Source organism: Lithobates pipiens, unplaced genomic scaffold (assembly GCF_037356315.1).
Source record: "Lithobates pipiens isolate NorthernLeopardFrog02 unplaced genomic scaffold, aLitPip1_a1.2 Scaffold_18, whole genome shotgun sequence".
NCBI lineage: Eukaryota > Metazoa > Chordata > Amphibia > Anura > Ranidae > Lithobates > Lithobates pipiens.
In genome coordinates this window covers 441,912,931-441,932,136 of record NW_027507758.1, presented here as the reverse complement: position 1 = coordinate 441,932,136, position 19,206 = coordinate 441,912,931, and the positions used below count along the sequence as shown (strand labels likewise).

Sequence of the window (19,206 nt, the reverse complement as noted above, 5' to 3'; positions counted from 1 at the left end):
ATTATAGTTCCAAACTGAATTTTTGTGTGGAACGTCAGAGGGTTAGGAGTTCATATGTATCCTAATTAACTCTATGTGTACTGTACTGGCAGATCTCCATTATCAGCTGTAAACCAGATTTGAGCACATTCTGTCCTAATCAAGAATTAAAGTTTTAGAAGCTGGACTACCAGTGTGTGTGAATAAGAGATAGCTCAGTATGTTCCCAGTCTGTGTGGGGACAAAGACGCTGTTGGACTGTTCAGACTTGCTTGCAGTCAGTTAGGTCTTACAGTATAATCATGAGTCTTTCCACTCAGAAACGTCTAAAGGATACCAAATATTAAACAAAGAGGTATACTGTGTGAATGGAAACACATAAGAAACACTTAGTGGTGTTTTCTTAAATTTTACTGCAAAAGTGGGAATGCACTTTAAGACTCCAGTGCTGTAGTAGTGGCAGAATGGGACATCCAAAAGCAAAATGCCATCATGAGGAGGCTGTAGGTGATTTAATTTACTAGCATCTACTCATAAAATATATTATAATTGGGAGAACTGACCCTTGAGATTAGGAGGACTGGCCTTTTAAATAGTTCAGACCAGTATAAGCTGTATTCTCCCTGGTTGTTACTGCCGTGCGGAACAAATTAGCACTTTGCTCCTTGTACTGTTTCTTTAATAAGCCCTGTGATAAATAAATTAGAGCGGTCTGTTTTAGAAACTTGTACAGATGGATCGGTGAAATCTACAATAACTCATATTTTGTTCTTTCAGTGTGTTTGAGAATGTATTAGTTGATGTCGTTTTAGCTACACATAAATGGAGTGTTAATTTATGCTTCATGCTAACACTGCTGAAGTTGCAGAACATTAAAATGAAAAACAGTTGTGAAATAGCTGAGTACATTTTTTGTAATGTTCATACATGTGCGTTTGGTGAGAATCAGTCAGATGCCAAATATACTGTAAGATCTAAAACTGACACATGTATTAAATTACATCTCCTTCCACTGTCTCTGCCCACCATATAACCACACAGACTTCTCGTATTCCTCGGGCTAGAGGTGAAAGTGGAAATCAGAAAGGAATGAAAAAGCCCACAAATGTTTTTCCCTTGGTTAATAATTAAATCAAGCAGTTTAAATAGGAAACAGATAGAGGTTTCTCTCCAGACACGTTAAACTACAGGTAACGCAGGGTATAACATGCAATAAAAAGTAGTTAGTCACTGGATTACACCACAATGTTTTTAGTAGTTCTATTTCTACAATAGGGAATTCAGTGGGATAGAAGTATACGGTAGTTTTATTTGTGTAACAGAGAATGGAGGCAGATAGCAGCACGCAGGTATAAGCCATGGAACACAGAAAGTGCAAGGCTGCATTCTCTTTGTGCTCTTACTGATGACTTCCTTCCCCCTTCTTCATAGTTTCTTGTACAGAGCCATAGCACTGCAATGGTCACTAATCTTGAAACCCTCTAACCCAGGGGTCTCAAACTGGCGGTCCTCCTGCTGTTGCGAAACTACAAGTCCCATGATGCATTGCAAGGCTGACAGTTACAAGTAAAACTCCCACAGGCAGAGGCATGATGTTTTGCAATAGCTGGAGGGCCGCCAGTTTGAGAGCCCTGCTTTAACCATACTTGCTTTGATGGTTAACTCAATTCAATATGTAGGTTCTCTGCAACTACAGAGGGTTTGGGGAATCGTGTTTTTACAGTAGTCACATTAACAGGATCTGGTCCCACTACCTACTGATCATTAACGGAGACCAAGAGCTATCTTTTACAGCTCAGTCTATGTGCTGGGAGCATGTAGTGAGCGCACTCTCAGCACAGAAACAGATGTCCAGTGACGTATATGTACATGAGCGTTACAGCCCAAACTTTTGACGCTGCGCACATATGTGTTACACAGGTGGCAAGGGGTTAATCAGACTATTGAAACATATATTCTCATAAGAGTATCTGTGCATTTAACATACTTTATGTATGTTATTTATCTGTAAAAGCCTCCTTTGTGTAGACGTCCAAAAGGCCTGAGACCATCTTGCATGTCAGCAGCCCCAGCAGATCAGAGATGTCATTCAAGTAACACTTTAGAGTATTCCCCCTTCCTGGCAAATAAGGTAAGTTGGTAATGTAGACAGTAATAAGGTAATATCTAGACCTTATTACTGTCTACATTACCACGTTACCTTATTTGCCGGCATTCCTCTATTCCGCCACACTCGGATTCTGCGCAGGGAACAATGTATATATAATAATGACCCAACAGAGATCAGATCTACACACTGTTCAATTTATTGGTCCGGGTACCACATATTTATAGTATACATCAAGATATAGCCCACCCATGGGATTTGCAATCCAAGCCAGGCTAAACACCTCCCTCGTGTACATACAGTTATTCATAGCGTTTCTCACCTGTCAATGTTCACACAGTTTTTATAACTACTTTTAGAACAATACACAGGCTATTACATCTCTTTAACCCAGATGCTAGTTTTGTGATTAACACAAAACCAAAACAAGACTTCCATTTCTTGATAAAAAAACATCTCTCCTACTTCTAACTTCAGAGCAATAATATATTTAAATGAGTAATAACCAAAAGCAATAATATATTTAGGGGGGCTCTTTACAATATTCTTTCAGGCACATTGTATGTAAGTTAAAAGTACGTTTTGGAAAGGAAATAAATCAAATAAGCATTCAAAATACTTGATTTTTCTGTACTCTTACCTGCATTTTATGCACGATGGCATGAGAGTCTCTTAATGATATAATTAGAATTATTCTTTCTTAGGAATATGCTCAGAATACTGTATATCGAGTGCCGCCTAATTATTCTCCTTTATCATCTCAAATGATAAACCACAACCCTACTACTACCTGGAGTTACAACATTGTGGGACAACAACAGCCAAACTTCTATTTGCAGAATCAAGTGATCACAACAGGTATGATTTGCATTTATAATACAGCTCTATCGCCAGAAAATTGTATTTACTCATTAATAATACAGTTCCCTTAAGTGATGGAGTATTGTGAGAAGAAATTTCTATTCCTTAAGAAACCCTTCTGTAGTTATGCAAAGTAGGACTCACTTTTCATTATTCCTCTGTGAATAACTTTTGTTTTGCTGCTTTTCTGCTGCAAAATTGCTTTCTTTTGTGGCACTAGTGAAATGCCAGATCCTACCAGCAGGTGGTGATGCTTGTGAAGTTATAGCTCAAGACAAGGACTGGGTAAGGAAAAAGGGATTTTCAAAAGGGATTTTCCATTTTTGTGGAGCTCCCTTGGCAAAGATGTGCTCTTCATTTTAGTCTTTCATCATCTTGTTTGTCAATACACTGTTGTATTATTTGCTGTTTAAGCACAGCATGTTTTGCTTGTGTTTGGACTTGAAGTGTATGTTACCCCAACATTTCATAGTCCTGATATGGTTCTTTGATACCATGTACTTATATGAAAAACTATCCTTTTACATAGGGTTTGATTCACTAAAGACAAATAGACTATGCACTTTGCAAGTGCCATCACACTCTGCAAGGGCATTCACTTCAGAGCTTAGTAAATGAGGTGAAGCTTCACTTTGCAAAGAATACCCAATCACATGCACGGAAAATAAAAAAAAATGCTTTTTTTGCTTGCACATGATTGAATGATGGAAGTCAGCAGAGCATTTCCTCATTTACTAAGTTCTGGAGCAAGTGCACTTGCAGAGTCCAACTGTACTTTGAAAGTGAACAGTCTGTTTGTCTTCAGTAAATCATCCCAATAGTTACATAGTAGGTAAGGTTGAATAAAGTCCATCCAGTTCAGTCTGTGTGTGTGTGTATTTCTGTCACTACCATTTCCCATATCTCTGTATATTGCATTCACTAATGTGCCCATCTAAATATTGTTTGAACTTATCAACACTGACACCACCATTTGTAGAAGGGAGTTCTGCATCCTTATGTTCTAACTGTAAAGAACCACTTACTCATTTTAGGTATAAACTGCTTATCGTCCAACCTCATTGAGTGGCCTTTTATCCTCTTGAGTAGCCTGAGACTGAATAGCTTTATCCCTATGCTCGAATCACCATTTAGATATTTGTATATTGTGATTATATCTCCTCCTAATAGCTGACCACAGTGTAGTTTGAAGAATTGATATTATATATATATTATATATATATATATATATATATATATATATATATATATATATATATATATATATATTTGGAAGCATTCTTACTTTACAGAACAAAAAAGTACCCCCTAAGGGGGACTTTGACAGACCACCAACACATGCAAAGGAAGTATAAAATATCATATTTATTGATACACAAAGTAATAAAACCAGGGACAGAAGACTAGCATCTGAACAATAGGAATATGCAATACAATACAAATAGAAAAGACAATAAACCATATAACAACACGTATGCTCTCATAGGGATTGGATATCCCAAGACCCAACGCATTTCCAGTTTTGCTTGAAAACTTTCATCGGGGGTGGAGAGTAAAGGAAAATACAATATTGTAATAGCTTGTGATTAAGCCATTCCTCAGTGAGCGGTAGTAATATTAATTAGTACAAAGGCAGCCAGACCACAATGTCAAATCCCTAGTGACGACCATGGATATTAGTTTCCAATGCGGCCCAGGGGCAAGAGGACTCCAGTGGCAACCTGTGACGCTGTGGTAAACTCCATGCCCAAGAGGGTTAAGGCGGTGCTGGAAAATAATGATGGCTACACAAAATATTGACACTTTGGACCTAATTTGGACATTTTCACTTAGGGGTGTACTCACTTTTGTTGCCAGCGGATTAGACATTAATGGCTGTGTATTGAGTTATTTTGAGGGGACAGCAAATTTACACTGTTATACAAGCTGTACACTCACTTCTTTACATTGTAGCAAAGTGTCATTTCTTTGGTGTTGTCAATATTTACAAAAATGTGAGGGGTGCATTCACTTTTGTGAGATACTGTATATAAAGTATACATATACAAATGTTTACATTTCTTGCCTTGCATTTCTATTTTAACTGAATGGGCTTATTTCAAGGTAAGGGTTTAGATATACTTTAAGAACTCCATCTTTCAATGCACACCTTTTGTGTATTCCTTTTTTTCTCCTAGTGTCAAACAAAGGTTACATTTTCTACTGTTCAGTTAGACATGAACGCCACATGTTCTTCTGAATATGTAAGCAATTATATAATTTCCTAAGGGATGAATTGTTTATTGTTATACTCTTGTTTACCCAAGTATGTTCTGCTTTTCGGTCTGCATTATTAAGGCCACAATTAACCTGTTAGCACAAAGTAACAGATTTAACACTAATTAGCTATAATAATTGTATTAGGTTTTAGGCAACTGTGGTGTTCCGTGTAGGAAAAAAATGTGCCATGTCTGATTTTAGTTCATTTCAGAGTTTTTACAGCCGATAAAAAAAAAAAAATGAATGAGCTGCTTAACTCAACACAAAATTCACAATACTGTGTGTGTCACAAAAACTCACTGGTGTTAATGTAGCCTTATACCACTCTCCACTTTTACTGATTGCACTAATATTTTAGATCTATAAATACCTCTTTGTTTGTTCACCATATTCAATATATATACTTCCTTAGGCGGTACCAGATTGGATCCAATGGGCACATTTGTTCCTTCAAATACAAAACAAGCTTTGTCCAACATGTTGCAGAAACGCTCAGGCACAGTGATGCAGTCCCCTTCTTTGCATGCAATTACCTCCCAGCAACAACTGCTACAACTGAAACTATTGCAGCAACAACAGCAGCAGCAAAGGCTCCTCAGACAACACATCCAGGCCAGGACACTTCAGCAGGTATGTGTGTGAGTTTCAGCACAGCATCTCATAATATTAGCCTTTGCTTTATTGATCATTTAGCGACGCATGGGGGCCAGGCTAACCTCTACCACGGAGAGGTCAGGCCACACGTGGATGATATGAGACATGCCTCCTTGTGTTTTGTGCTTTCTTTGTAAGTGACGAATCACAGGCACAGCAGAGAATGCCAATCATGTTTATAAACATGTCAATGTGAAGAGCTTAAACCAATGAGCTATTATGGCTTCTATGAAGCTATATACTATTGTCTCCTAATCTCTTTCATATGTCAGAAAAGAGTTCCGTCCATCTGTGCTGGGTTCCTATGCAGCTAACATATGTCTTGTGCTTTCTTTTACTTTCTCTTTCAGTTAATTGCATTTACCTCTGTGTTTTTAATAAATTCCTCATATGTTTAGAAGCCATGACATGTCTAAATATGCTATAGGAAAGCCGTCTGTCAGTTTAAAAAACAATAAATTAAGGATCAGTCTTGGACATTCTCTCCAACGTTCTCTGCAAAGGAATGTCTAATGAGGATGAGGGTACAAGGTACATTTTAAAGAATGCTGGACCTAACTTTTGGTGTCCTGTTTTCTTTTTCAGCTACGGCTCCATGGAACCCTAGGGTTTCTTTGAGTAATTAGCAATTTCCGATTGTCAGATAACTAACCACTGACACCAATAATCTATTTAGCTATCTGTAACAGGGCCACCAATGTAGGGAGCATTCTTCCCGATGACCACAATGAAAGGACTATTCTTTTCACTGAGCATCAATGGCCACCATGGGCCCTTCTCCCAAGAACCACAAGTATAAAGTGGTCCTTTTCCCACTAACTGCCTGTCTCCACTGGCTACCTCTGTAAGGAAGCACCTCATTTATAGGTATCTTGGTCTGCTTTTTTCAACCAGGGTTCCTTCACTGACCACCAATGTGAGGGGACACTAACGTTTTTACTGCCTGTGTCTTTTCTAGTTTTTATTACTATTTTTTTTTTGTTTCAAATATTTTATTAATATAAAACAGAACAGTTACAAAAAACGTATGACATGCACATAGGACAGGTTACATAACTCAACCTTAAATTCCAAGCCAACAGTAGGATTTATCATTACTACTTTAGATTATGAGTAGTAGGCGAAACCGGAAATAATAATGAGCCAAATTGTTCAACAGGATTCTGTGCCCATGTATAAGTTAGGAGATCAACAGGAGGATCGTCTGACCCATGTGTATTTGAATAAGGAGCCCACCTAGTCCCTAAGTGGCATCTATTGTTTACCCCTTTTGTATGTGGTCATAGATAAATTATCAGGGTATGCTCTTGCATGACCAGAGGGAACGTGATCTAGGCAGGTCCACAGTCGCGTGGGATGGAGTGTGCCAGTCTGGAAGCTAGAGAGGGTCACTTAAGTACATGGGGAGTGGTGATCTCATTAGGGTCTTAAACCGTTTGTAGAGTGCGCAGGTAACACTTGTATGGCGCATGGTGCATGGTGTACTAATGTCGCAAAGGTGAGTGGGGTTATTACTATTATTATTATCATTTTAATGTTTATTAATTAACCTCTTCCCGCCCGCCCTATAGCCGAATGATGGCCGTAGAGCGGGCGCTTTCGTCCGGGAGGCCGTCCCTGGACGTCCTGTTGTTTACTTCCGCAATGCGCGCCGCCGCGGGCGCGCATCGGGGAAGTTCTGTGTTTGCCGTGTCCCCCAGAGACAGGCAAACACAGATCGCTATAAACGGCCAATCACAGCGGCCGTTTACAGCGCGGTCGGCGTGTCCAATGTGAGATGATCTCATATGTAAACATATGAGATCATCTCTCAGCGCCGCTCTCCCTCCTCACACAGACAGCGCGTGAGAGGGAAGAGATGAACGGCTGCAGCGGCCGTAAGTGTAAAAAAAAAAAAGTTAAAAAAGTGCCATCCGCCCCAGTGCCATCCTCCCCCAGTGCCATCCTGCCCCAGTGCCATCCTGCCCGAGTGCCATCCACTCCAGTGCCATCCACCCCAGTGCCATCCTGCCTCAGTGCCATCTGCCCCAGTGCCATCCACCCCAGTGCCATCCACCCCAGTGCTACCTGCCCCCAGTGCCACCTGTTAGTGCTATCTGTCCCCAGTGCCACCTGTTGTCAGTGCCATTTGTCCCCAGTGCCATCTGTCATCAGTGCCGCATATAAGTGCCATCTGTCATCAGTGCCACGTGTCATCAGTGCCACATAGTGCCATCTGTCATCAGTGCCACATATTAGTGCCATCTGTCATCAGTGCCATGTATCAGTGCCATTTGTCATCAGTGCCACCTGTCAGTGTCACGTGCCATCTGTTGTCAGTGTCACGTGCCATCAATGCCACTTATCAGTGCCATCTGTCATCAGTGTCACGCGTCATCGGTGCCACGTATTAGTGCCATCTGTCATCGGTGGCAGTATTAGTGCCACGTATTAGTGCCACGTGTCATCAGTGCCACGTATTAGTGCCACGTGTCATCAGTGCCACGTATAAGTGCCACGTGTCATCAGTGCCATGTATAAGTGCCATCTGTCATCAGTGCCACATATTAGTGCCATCTGTCATCATTGCCACGTATAAGTGCCATCTGTCATCAGTGTCACGTGTCATTGTCCTGGTGCTCCAGGGCCTTCAAAAGTGTAATAGGTAGTCAACGAGTTAGATGTGTAATTTATGCTCCTAGAACACCTGATGGCGCTCCCTGCATGTTGGGCCTCTCTATGTGGCCAGGCTGTGAAAAAGTCCCACACATGTGGTATTGTAATACTCAGGAGGAGTAGCAGAATTTTTTGGGGGTGTCATTTGTGGTATACACATGCCATGTGAGAGAAATAACCTATTACAATGACAATTTTGTGGAAAAAAATAAAAAAAATGAAAAATCTTAATTTTGCAAAGAATTGTGGGAAAAAATTACAACATCAAAAAGCTCACCATGCCTCTTACTAAATACCTTGGAATGTCTACTTTCCAAAAAGGGGTCATTTGGGGGGTATCTGTACTTTCCTGACTTGTTCGGGTCACAAGAAGCGAGATAGGCCACCAGTACATCAGATGTGATCAATTTTGTATGATTCGCACCACAGCTTGTAGACTCTCTAACTTTCACAAAGACCAAATAATATCCACTAATTTGGGTTATTTTTACCAAAGATATGTAGCAGTATAAATTGTGGCCAAAATTTATGAAGAAAAATAAATAATTTGCATAATTCTGTCACAGAAATAAAGAAATATGCGTTTTTTTCCCAAATTTTCAGTCTTTTTTCATTTATAGCGCAAAAAATAAAAACCCCAGAGGTGATCAAATACCACCAAAAGAAAGCTCTATTCGTGGGAAAAAAGGACAAAAAATTAATTTGGGTACAGTGTTGCATGACTGAGTAATTGTCATTCAAAGTGTGAGAGCACCGAAAGCTGAAAATTGGTCTGGGCAGGAAGGGTGTTTAAGTGCCCAGTAAGCAAGTGGTTAAACTAATTTTGTTGGGTGTTAAATATACTAACTGTGATGCCTTCCTTATGCTTTTATTTATTTTTCTATATCAAGTTACTATTCACAAAAATGTAAAGTGAGAGGTAATATTTATTAGCAGGGTTCCCTATAACTGTAAAGTTATTTTCAGGCTTCCTCCATGTAAAAAAAGTTTGAGAAAGGTTGTTTTAAATGTAGGCAGGCCTCACACTTTATGTTGCCTATAGAAACCAGTACAGTTATCCCTTTTTTTCTTTAAAGTGGTTGTAAACCTCAGACATGAAATATAAACAAAGCATATATACACAAATACTCACCTCCATACTGTAATATTCGTGTGATGCTGCAGCTTCTCCCAATGTCGGTTCCAACGCAGAGAACTGAGCGATCACATGACCACTGATCACTCAGTTCTTGGTCTGGTCAGAACTGGGAGCAGTGACTGTTAGTCACCGCTCTGTGCTCGGCTCCTCCTGCGCTCACTGGAGCGCCAGGCAGGAGAGGGGCTGGGAGCAGCTGGCTTAGCGGTGCACTGGGAGGCTGAGCCCGCTGTCGTTCAGACATCTGGGTAAATGCAGACAATATCGTCAGAATCCTTCTAGAGCCTGAAGTGGCTATAGACCACTCTCAGCTGACTCTGAGTCACAGAAGAGCAAATGTAAGTGCACCCCTTCGACCTACAAGAGGAGTATAGCGAAACAAGCTTTGGCAATACTTCTTTTTTATATGGTCTTTAGCTGCTCTTTTTATTATTGTTGGCAATCCTATGTGTACAAAAATGACTGCCAAACCAGCCAAAAAAGTGGTCAAGTAAGGATACATTATTGTAAACATTATAAAAAATACAAAAAGTATTTCAAATAGATGAAAAATGAAATGTTCTAAAGTAAATTTAAAAACAGAAAATGTAAACCTTGCCTTTATTATCTTTGCATCATATGCCATTATGTAGTTAATACAGAAAAAAAACAACTAAAAAAAACATTTCATCATGAATAATTTATATTCACTATTTCTTTTTGTTTAAAGTTCCCTTAATAATAAAGTGATGATGTTTATACTCAGTGGAATGGACAGACGTTGATTCATATTTTAAATGAACATGTGTCTGCCATTGGTGTCTTATTAAAAAACAGAATGTTATATGATAACATGTGGTTATATTTTATTACATACAGCACATATGCATTGTATTTATTTATATGTGAATGATTTGTTTGCATTATAAGTTTAGCAGCCTAATGTCTGACAAGGGTACAGGAAGGAAAGCTAATAATCAGTTGTAAAGTAAAAAATAAAGAACTTTTCCAATCATGGATATACACTATATTGTCAAAAGTATTGGTCACGTACATGAAGTTTAATGGCATCCCATTCTTAAGGCCTGTACACAAGAGCGGACTTTTTGACAACAAACATGCAAATTACCTGTTTTAATGCAACATCCGACCGTGTGTACGCTCCATCGGACAAACTTTTTTGGTTTTCATCTGACTTTTGTTGGCTGTGTGAACGGATAAACCTTTTGACAACATAAGTCGAATGGAGCAAAGTCCGATCGTGTGTACAGAAAACCATAGGACTTTTGTACAAAGTACAAACACGCATGCTCAGAACCAATGCAAAAGATTCAACAACAATACAGAAGTTGACCAAAGGGTGGCGCCGGAGTAATTGAACGTCCTCTTTTGAAGTGTCGTCAGTACGTTGAAACGTCACTACGTTTGTGTTTGTTGCCTAAAAAGTCAGATCATGTGTATGCAATACAAATTTACGGCCAACGCCCTTTGTACAAAAGTCCACGGGAACATTTGTACAAAGTCCGATCGTGTGTATGAGGCTTTATTCCGTAGAGTTCAATATTGAGTTGGTCCATCCTTTGCAGCTATAACAGCTTCAACTCATCTGGAAAGGCTGTCCACAAGGTATAGGAGTGTGTCTATGGGAATGTTTGACCATTCTTCTAGAAGTGCAATCAGTGTGTTATTCCTGTTCACAGTTTAGGCTCTATTGAGAGCATGTTTTATTCTCTCTGGATAAATTTGATTACCTACCAGGCGTCATAATGTTCTTATATAAAACACAACAATAACATTTTCATCCACTGTGCATATATGCCATGTAAACCACAGACCCCAATTTCCCTTGACAGTACCAGGTTTTATGATAAAGGTGAAGCTTCCAGGATTTGGTTTGGCTATAAGCAGTTTTTGGTTGATTTGACCTTTTTTTTGTCCTAGTATTTAATTAACATAATGTACATGTCCACTGGCCCACAAGCCACTACTCATTAGGAAGAGTTTCTGGCCTTGAAGAAGAATAACAAGCAAAAAGAGGCTTTGTGGCCATTTCCCCATCACTAGTGCTTTTGAGTCTTTGAATGTGACTTCTTAATTAAAAATCGAATCACTATTTGAAATGCAATGGGACACAGGCAGTAAACTATATGTCATTTTATGTGGAGAGGCCGGGTAGCACATTTCTGATGTCACAATGGAGTCAGCAAGTTCAATACGAACATTTAAATCTGATTTATGCTGAGCAGTTTGAATTGCTGGGTGCAGTTATTACCAACACAGCATGGATTTAGATTACTACAACATTCATGCCCTGTACACACGATCAGATTTTCTGACAACAAATGTTGGATATGAGCTTGTTGGCGGAAAGTCTGACCAAGTGTATGCTCCATCGAACATATGTTGGCTAGCAGGTTCTCAAATTTTCTACCAAAAAATGTTTCTTGTCTGACTTTCCGATCGTGTGTGCACAAGTCCGTCAGACAAAATTCCACGCATGCTCAGAATCAAATACGAACGGGAGATATAACTAGCGTTCGTAATGGAGATATCATGTACGTCTTGTATGTCACTACGTTCGTAATTGTTGGCCAACATTTGTGTGACCATGTGTATGCTAGACAAGTTGGAGCCAACATCCTTCAAACAAAAATCCAAGGTTTTGTTGTTGGAAAGTCCGATTGTGTGTACGGGGCATCGAGTCTTTCGAGCAAAAGAAGAAAAAAAATACATTAGTCCTATTAATTTAAGGTTGCATATGTATTTGGTAGAATGTTATATTTGGGTAGTAGAAGGGGTAAGGGGGCAGAAGCGGAGACTTTGGAGAGGTGTAGGACACTTTTTTTTTGATGGACATTTTACAAATATAGACACATAATTTGTCAGGTTCCATATTATAGTTTATTTGCTTTAGTTTGCCTTACATTAAATTCATACTTACAACGGAATCCCTGCATGATCAATGCTCACCCTTAAAATGTTTTAGAATTAACTGACAAGGAAAATCATTTTTCATATTTCCATTAGAAATAAAAATAATGAATTGCTTCAAGTTGTTACATTATATGTCCTATGGGACCAATGCTAACCTTTCAACTGCTGTCAACCCCATACTAATTACTGTTCGCACCCTTAGCTGTAGGTTATAGACAAGGGGAGATCTGCTATACAAACATATAGAATGTGTGTCATGAACTGACCCCTCTAAATTTTACTGCTCGATAAACAATAATAATAACCACAATGTTTGTATTGCTCAGGAACCTACATCACTTGAGGTATTTTTAAGCCCATATATTCCAGATGTCATGACAAGCAATAGAGACTATGAAAACATTTCATTATGTCAACAACATGGTCTTCTGTTAGCTCGAAATGATCGAATTATTCACTATCCTCTTTCCCAATTAGTCATTCTAAAATATTATCATAAATGGGGTCATGGCCTTAACAGGAAATACAGATTCTGCCGATGATTTTCAACATCAAACTTTATTTGTACAATGACAATGCGTCAGATTGTATGAAAGTAGAAACAGCGCCCATTATTTACATAAGACTCAGTAGGTGTTTTAGTAGAAATAACAGTGCAGGACATATACAGTACTTTCGTCCTTAGAAAAAGATCACATGAGAAAGTCACAGCAAGATTGTCCAGCCAAGCATGTGTTACCAGGGTGAGTAAAAAGGGTACTAGCCACCAACGTAGCTGACAAATAAGCATAGCAGTCATTTGTCCACTTATTGAAGCAGCAGGTCTAGCGTATTATCTCAGTTGTGGTCTGCATTCCCAAACCATGTGTCCTCAGCAAAACGCAACCTCGCACAACATGCAGCCTCCCGTTTTAAGACGAGAAGCCTCCAAATGGGTTTTCGTTCCCACGAAGCTGACATTGTTCACACAGTGGTATGTTAACAGTGTGTTATAGAGCTGAAATATATAACTGATAATATACATAGCTCACTTCACAGCCTTTAACAAGGAGAACACAAATGATGGTATAGAGAAGTCAAGTTTGGATCCTTTTTAAGAGAATTTGCATGGTATGTAAGCACAGAATGGAGACCTGGATAAAAGGCTAAAATTCATGAGTTCTCTTTTCATGCTTCTCTCCATTTGTATTTGTGTTAGTTGGTTATCAGATGTAACAGATTCATTTATTAGCATTGGCAGTTTTGTACATTAATATTTGGATTTGGAACAATGTCCCTCTTTCTTCCTCATTTGTCCCTCATTTTGGTCGGCTCTGTATATAAAATGCAATTTTATCTTCAAAAAAGTGTTTCCCAGTGCTATACCTTTCATCCAATTTCTAAATTGCTGCATTTGTAGATTTCAAAAGCCAGTAAAAAGGAATAGTAGTAGTAAAAAAAAAGCACTTGTCAGTTTAAGTAATCATTTTTTGTACACTTCTCCTTTAACCACTTGAGATCCGCGCTATAGTCAATTGACGGCTACAGCGCGGATCTCCTTTTCCGGGACTACGTCTATTGACGTCGTCCCGTGTATGAGCGGCCTGCGGGCCCCTCGGGGCGCGCACGGCGCGCTCTGTGATCGGCGAGTCCATGAGACTCGCCTGATGACCGATCCGTGCAAGGGGTCGATCCCGACCCCTTATCACGTGATCAGCTGTCAGCCAATGACAGCTGATCATGTGATATAACGGAGCCGGTAATCGGCTATTATTCCTCCTCGCGCTGACAGCGCAAGGAGAAAAAAAAAAAGCCGATCACCAGCGGCCGTGATCGGGACATCAGTCCCGATCACGGCCAGCCCTGCTAGTGACCACCTGCCCCCTGACAGTGCCCACCTGCCCCCTGCAGTGCCCCACTTATTAAAAGTAAGTGCCCCCCGTCAGTGCCACACAGCAGTGCCCATAGTGCCACCCAGCAGTGCCCACAGTGCCACCCAGCAGTGCCACCCAGCAGTGCCACCCAGCAGTGCCACCCACAGTGCCACCCAGCAGTGCCACCCACAGTGCCACCCAGCAGTGCCCACAATCTACCTCAAAGGTGCTGCACCCCAGTGCCGCCCATCAGTGCCCAGCAGTGCCGCCCATCAGTGCCCAGCAGTGCCACCTATCAGAGCCACCTATCAGTGCCACCTATCAGTGCCCATCAGTCCCATCTATCAGTGGTACCTATCAGTGCCCATCCGTGCCACCCATCCGTGCCATCTTATCTGTGCCCATCTTTGCCCATCAGTACCGCCTTATCTGTGCCCATCGGTGCCGCCTTATCTGTGCCTATTAGTGCCGCCTTAACTATGCCTATCAGTGCCCACCAGTGCAGCCTATCAGTGCCCACCAGTGCAGCCTATCAGTGCCCACCAATGCAGCCCATCAGTGCCCACCAGTGCAGCCTATCAGTGCCGCCTAATCAGCGCACTTCAATGAAGGAGAAAAATGACTCGTTGGCAAAATTTTATAACAAACTATTAAAACATGATTTATTTTATTTTATTTTTTGCATCTTTTTTTGTTTGTTTAGCAAAAAATAAAACTCCGAGCTGTAACTAAATACCACCAAAAGAAAGCTCTATTTGTGGGAAAAAAATGATAAAAATTTCATTTGGGTACAGTGTTGTATGACCGCGCAATTGATATTCAAAGTGCATCAGCGCTGAAAGCTGAAAATTGGTCTGGGACTGAGGGGGGTTTAAGTGCCCAGTAAGCAAGTGGTTAAGGGTGTGTGTGGGGGGAGGGGGGGTGTTCTGGGGTGTCCTATGCCTACATACTTTTGCTAATAGATGTCCCTCATTCCCATCTCAAAAAGTTGGGAGGTATGTTAAATCCATTCTGCCTTGCAGTCCAGGATCATTACTACAGGTCTGGCCACCACAGCAAACCCATTACAGTGCCCCCCCCCCCCGGATTTCACCTGGTGATCTGCCCAGTAACACACCTCCTGTATTAAGCCGGGTACACACTACAATTTTCTTTTGTGCAACCCAGACCCAGAGACACTGTACTAACCATGTGAGGTTAGTAAAGCAAACCCCCCACTGGGCTGTTGTGTTCTGCCAAAGGGATGCCTCCCGATCAGCACTCTCTGCTGTTGGCTTTTTCTTTTTTGAACCGGCAAATGTCGCCTGCACATGTGTGTTCTGGGTTTTAGCGTGCCGCCCCTCTGGATAAAGAAGCACATGGGCACCTTTGGACGGCAGTATTGTCAGTCTGAGGGGAGGGGAGTGCTATATGGACTAGCAGATTTAAATACACTAACAAAGTGAAGCCAAACTCCAGCTAATACTTTATAAGCAGTTACAGCAAACTTTTTTTTTCTTTTGGGATAATGTTTTTATATAAATAAAAGCTGACAGTTGTAAGCACCCTCATAGTGTTAAATGGTTTGTCTCATCTCATTAATTGATACTGTGCTTCATGCTCCCCCCCGTGTCATTTTAAGGAAATCTTATCACAGTACATTCAGCTGTGCCAATAACTAATGTAAGCACATACTGATTGCATTTACTGTTATCTGACTAAATAGTTCCTAATTTTTAGTCAAATTTCACTTAAAGTTATGCAACTACACAAAAGGCAAAAAGACCTTTTAGATTTTTCCTGTGGTGCATGGTCTAATGTCCTATGCGTGGATGTGATCAGAGACAGATTAAGGCAAAATTGGATCCCAGGCAAGGTAGCAGCTGTGACCATCATCCCTTCAATTGAGCTTGATAAGGGGATTATGAAAAGGCACAGCAAAGATACTCATATTCTATTGTCTGTATTTGCATGGTCCCACCAGACATCTGCCTCCAAGTGCATCTATGCTTGTGAAGTGATAGGCAAGCACACAGCTTTGACCTACGCCTCTGACTTACTGCAGGATGGAGGTTGTAACTGGGCCCTTTTGACACGCACTATGCCCTTAGGCTCATTCCTAGGTTGCCTTGTGGTTTTTGGGCTCTGAATGTGATATGGCAGTAGTTATAGTCCCAGTCATATGAAGACCCCTGACTAAAAGTTCAAACCCTCTGCTTTCTTAGCTATATGAAATGTACTTTATTTCTATTCTATATATTGTGTGCAGGGTCAAACAGTGGAACAGGCTGCTATGTTTTCTCCTCAAGTGCAACCACATGCCCAGCCTTATCCAGGCATTCAGCAAGCACAGGTAAATCCAATGCAGTACAGCCCAGATACTAAATAAGCAAATACCTATATTACCTAGTCTATGGGGGTTATTTACTAAAGAAAAATCCACTTTGCACTGCAAGTGCACTTGAAAGTACACTAAAATTGCACCTGGAAGTAAAGTCCCTGTAGATCTGAGGGGGGCATACAAGGAAAATAAAAAAACAGCATTTTAGCTTGCACATGATTGGATGATAAAACCAGCAGAGCTTCCCCTCATTTCAGATCTACCCCTTAGATTTAGAGCGACTGCACTTCCGAGTGCACTTTCAGTGCAGAGTGGACTTGCCTTTCGTAAGTAACCCCCTATGTACCATTTTGGATATTTTTTTACCGTGATGTGATCTTGCTGCATGAAACACTGCCGTGATTAGGAAAAATGTATTTATGGATTTTATAATGTTATAGTCTATAGTTTGTTCCTAACTTATATTAGAGAAATATTGAGCGAGAGAGAGAGAGAGAGAGAGAGAGAGAGAGAAAAAGAGAGAGTGATGGATATGTGTGTATGTGTGAAGGATGGGGGGGCGGGTGCTTATCTTGGTAAACGTCTGAAAAATTGTCTACAATGGTTGAACATATCCAAGCTGTGTAATGCCGCGTACGCACGACCAGACTTTTCCACATCAAAAGTCCGACGGAACAATTCCGGCAGACCATTCGATCGTGTGTGGGCTGCAGCGGACTTTTGATTTGCAAAAGTCTGACAGACTTTAGAAATGGAACATGTTTCAAATTTTTCCGCCAGAACTCCGCCGAACCCAGTTCGTACAGAGAAATCCGCTCGTGTGTATGCTAGTCCGACGGACAAAAACTACTGGCTACTGGCTATGAACTTCCTTATTCTAGTCCAGTCGTACGTCATCACGTTCAAATCCGTCGGACTTTGGTGTGATTGTGTGTGGCCAAGTCCGTTCATTCGGAAAGTCCGTCAGAACTCTGTCGAAAGTCTGTCGGATCTAAGTCCGGTCGTGTGTACGCGGCATAAGGATATAGACGTCTAGAAAAGCTTGCCCTGCCATCCTAACCCATTTCATGCTAACATTTCAAGTGCAATAGGACAATAGACATCTTATTGTTTTTATTGTACAGTATATATGAGAAATGTACATTACTTACACATGAAAATATGAAAAGCTAGCAAAGTGTACCCATTTCTTGAAACAGAAACCAGTGGTAGTCAAGTAGTCATAATAGCTTTTTTTTCTTTTATAGTGTTGTATCTGTTTAAATTTGTCGTGATAACCAACCATGCATATAAAAAGCAGGGGTATTCCTCTACCACAGCTATTGTTTCATTAATTTCAATGAAAAAAATGTGCCAGGAGTATGAGGATGTTATGTGACCTGTCAAAGTGATTTGACCATCTTCTCCTCCAAACATTGAATGTTCTCTGCAGCATTATTCATGTTATTAATACATGGCGTGATCTGCACTAAGGGTTTGTCTATACTGTATAAAGACAAAATGTTGCCATTTATTTGAGGATTTTCACAGTGGAGCAAAGTAAGTGATTATGTTACAGTGCTATTAGAGGAATGCTTTCATAAAGCGTATTGAATACAAATCTTTAATTGAAAAAAAACTAAATCACATAATATAGCACACTTTACTCTATGTATAGGTTGTCTTGTTACCAAAACTGGAAGTGACAATTCTTGTTTTGTAATATATTCTGCATCTTGCCTTTATAGTTCAAAAACTGTATACACCATACCTTACTCCCCATATTGTCACCATAGCATAGGAAAACGACTGTTATGTGCAATGTCTAGTGTGCTGAGTATGATGGGGTGCTGCTATCTGCCATGTCTAGTGTGCTGAGTATCGTGGGGTGCTGCTATGTGCCATGTCTAGTGTGCTAAGTGTGGTGTGTACTGCTATGTGCCATGTCTAGTGTGCTAAGTGTGGTATGTACTGCTATGTGCCATGTCTAGTGTGCTAAGTGTGGTGTGTACTGCTATCTGCCATGTCTAGTGTGCTGAGTATCGTGGGGTGCTGCTATGTGCCATGTCTAGTGTGCTGAGTATGATGTGTACTGCTATCTGCCATGTCTAGTGTGCTGAGTGTGGTGTGTACTGCTATGTGCCATGTCTAGTGTGCTAAGTGTGGTGTGTACTGCTATCTGCCATGTCTAGTGTGCTAAGTGTGGTGTGTACTGCTATGTGCCATGTCTAGCGTTTTGGATATGGTGTATGTTGGCATGCACCATGTCTGTTGTGCTGGGTATACTGTATGCTTCTATGTGCCCTGTCTAGTGTACTGGGTATGTTGTGTAACGCTGTGTGCCATCCCTGGTGTTGGGTATGGTATATACAGTGGTGTGAAAAAGTGTTTGCCCCCTTCCTCATTTCCTGTTCCTTTGCATGTTTGTCACACTTAAGTGTTTCGGAACATCAAACCAATTTAAACAATAGTCAAGGACAACACAAGTAAA

The 19,206-nt window shown here is 40.7% G+C and overlaps 1 protein-coding gene across 3 annotated transcripts in view; it reads left to right on the top strand.

The window, feature by feature from the left end:
* The window catches only part of MED12L (mediator complex subunit 12L), a 740,921-nt gene that overhangs the window by 657,056 nt on the left and 64,659 nt on the right, over positions 1-19,206 (top strand). For 2 of the 3 annotated variants that reach the window (XM_077488157.1, XM_077488156.1), the window contains exons 38-39: positions 2,791-2,944; positions 5,619-5,836. In XM_077488157.1, the coding sequence (XP_077344283.1) occupies positions 2,791-2,944; positions 5,619-5,836 (372 nt within the window). Of the gene's footprint in view, positions 1-2,790; positions 2,945-5,618; positions 5,837-16,664; positions 16,749-19,206 lie in introns of all 3 variants that reach the window. The other variant, XM_077488155.1, reaches the window with a different exon arrangement.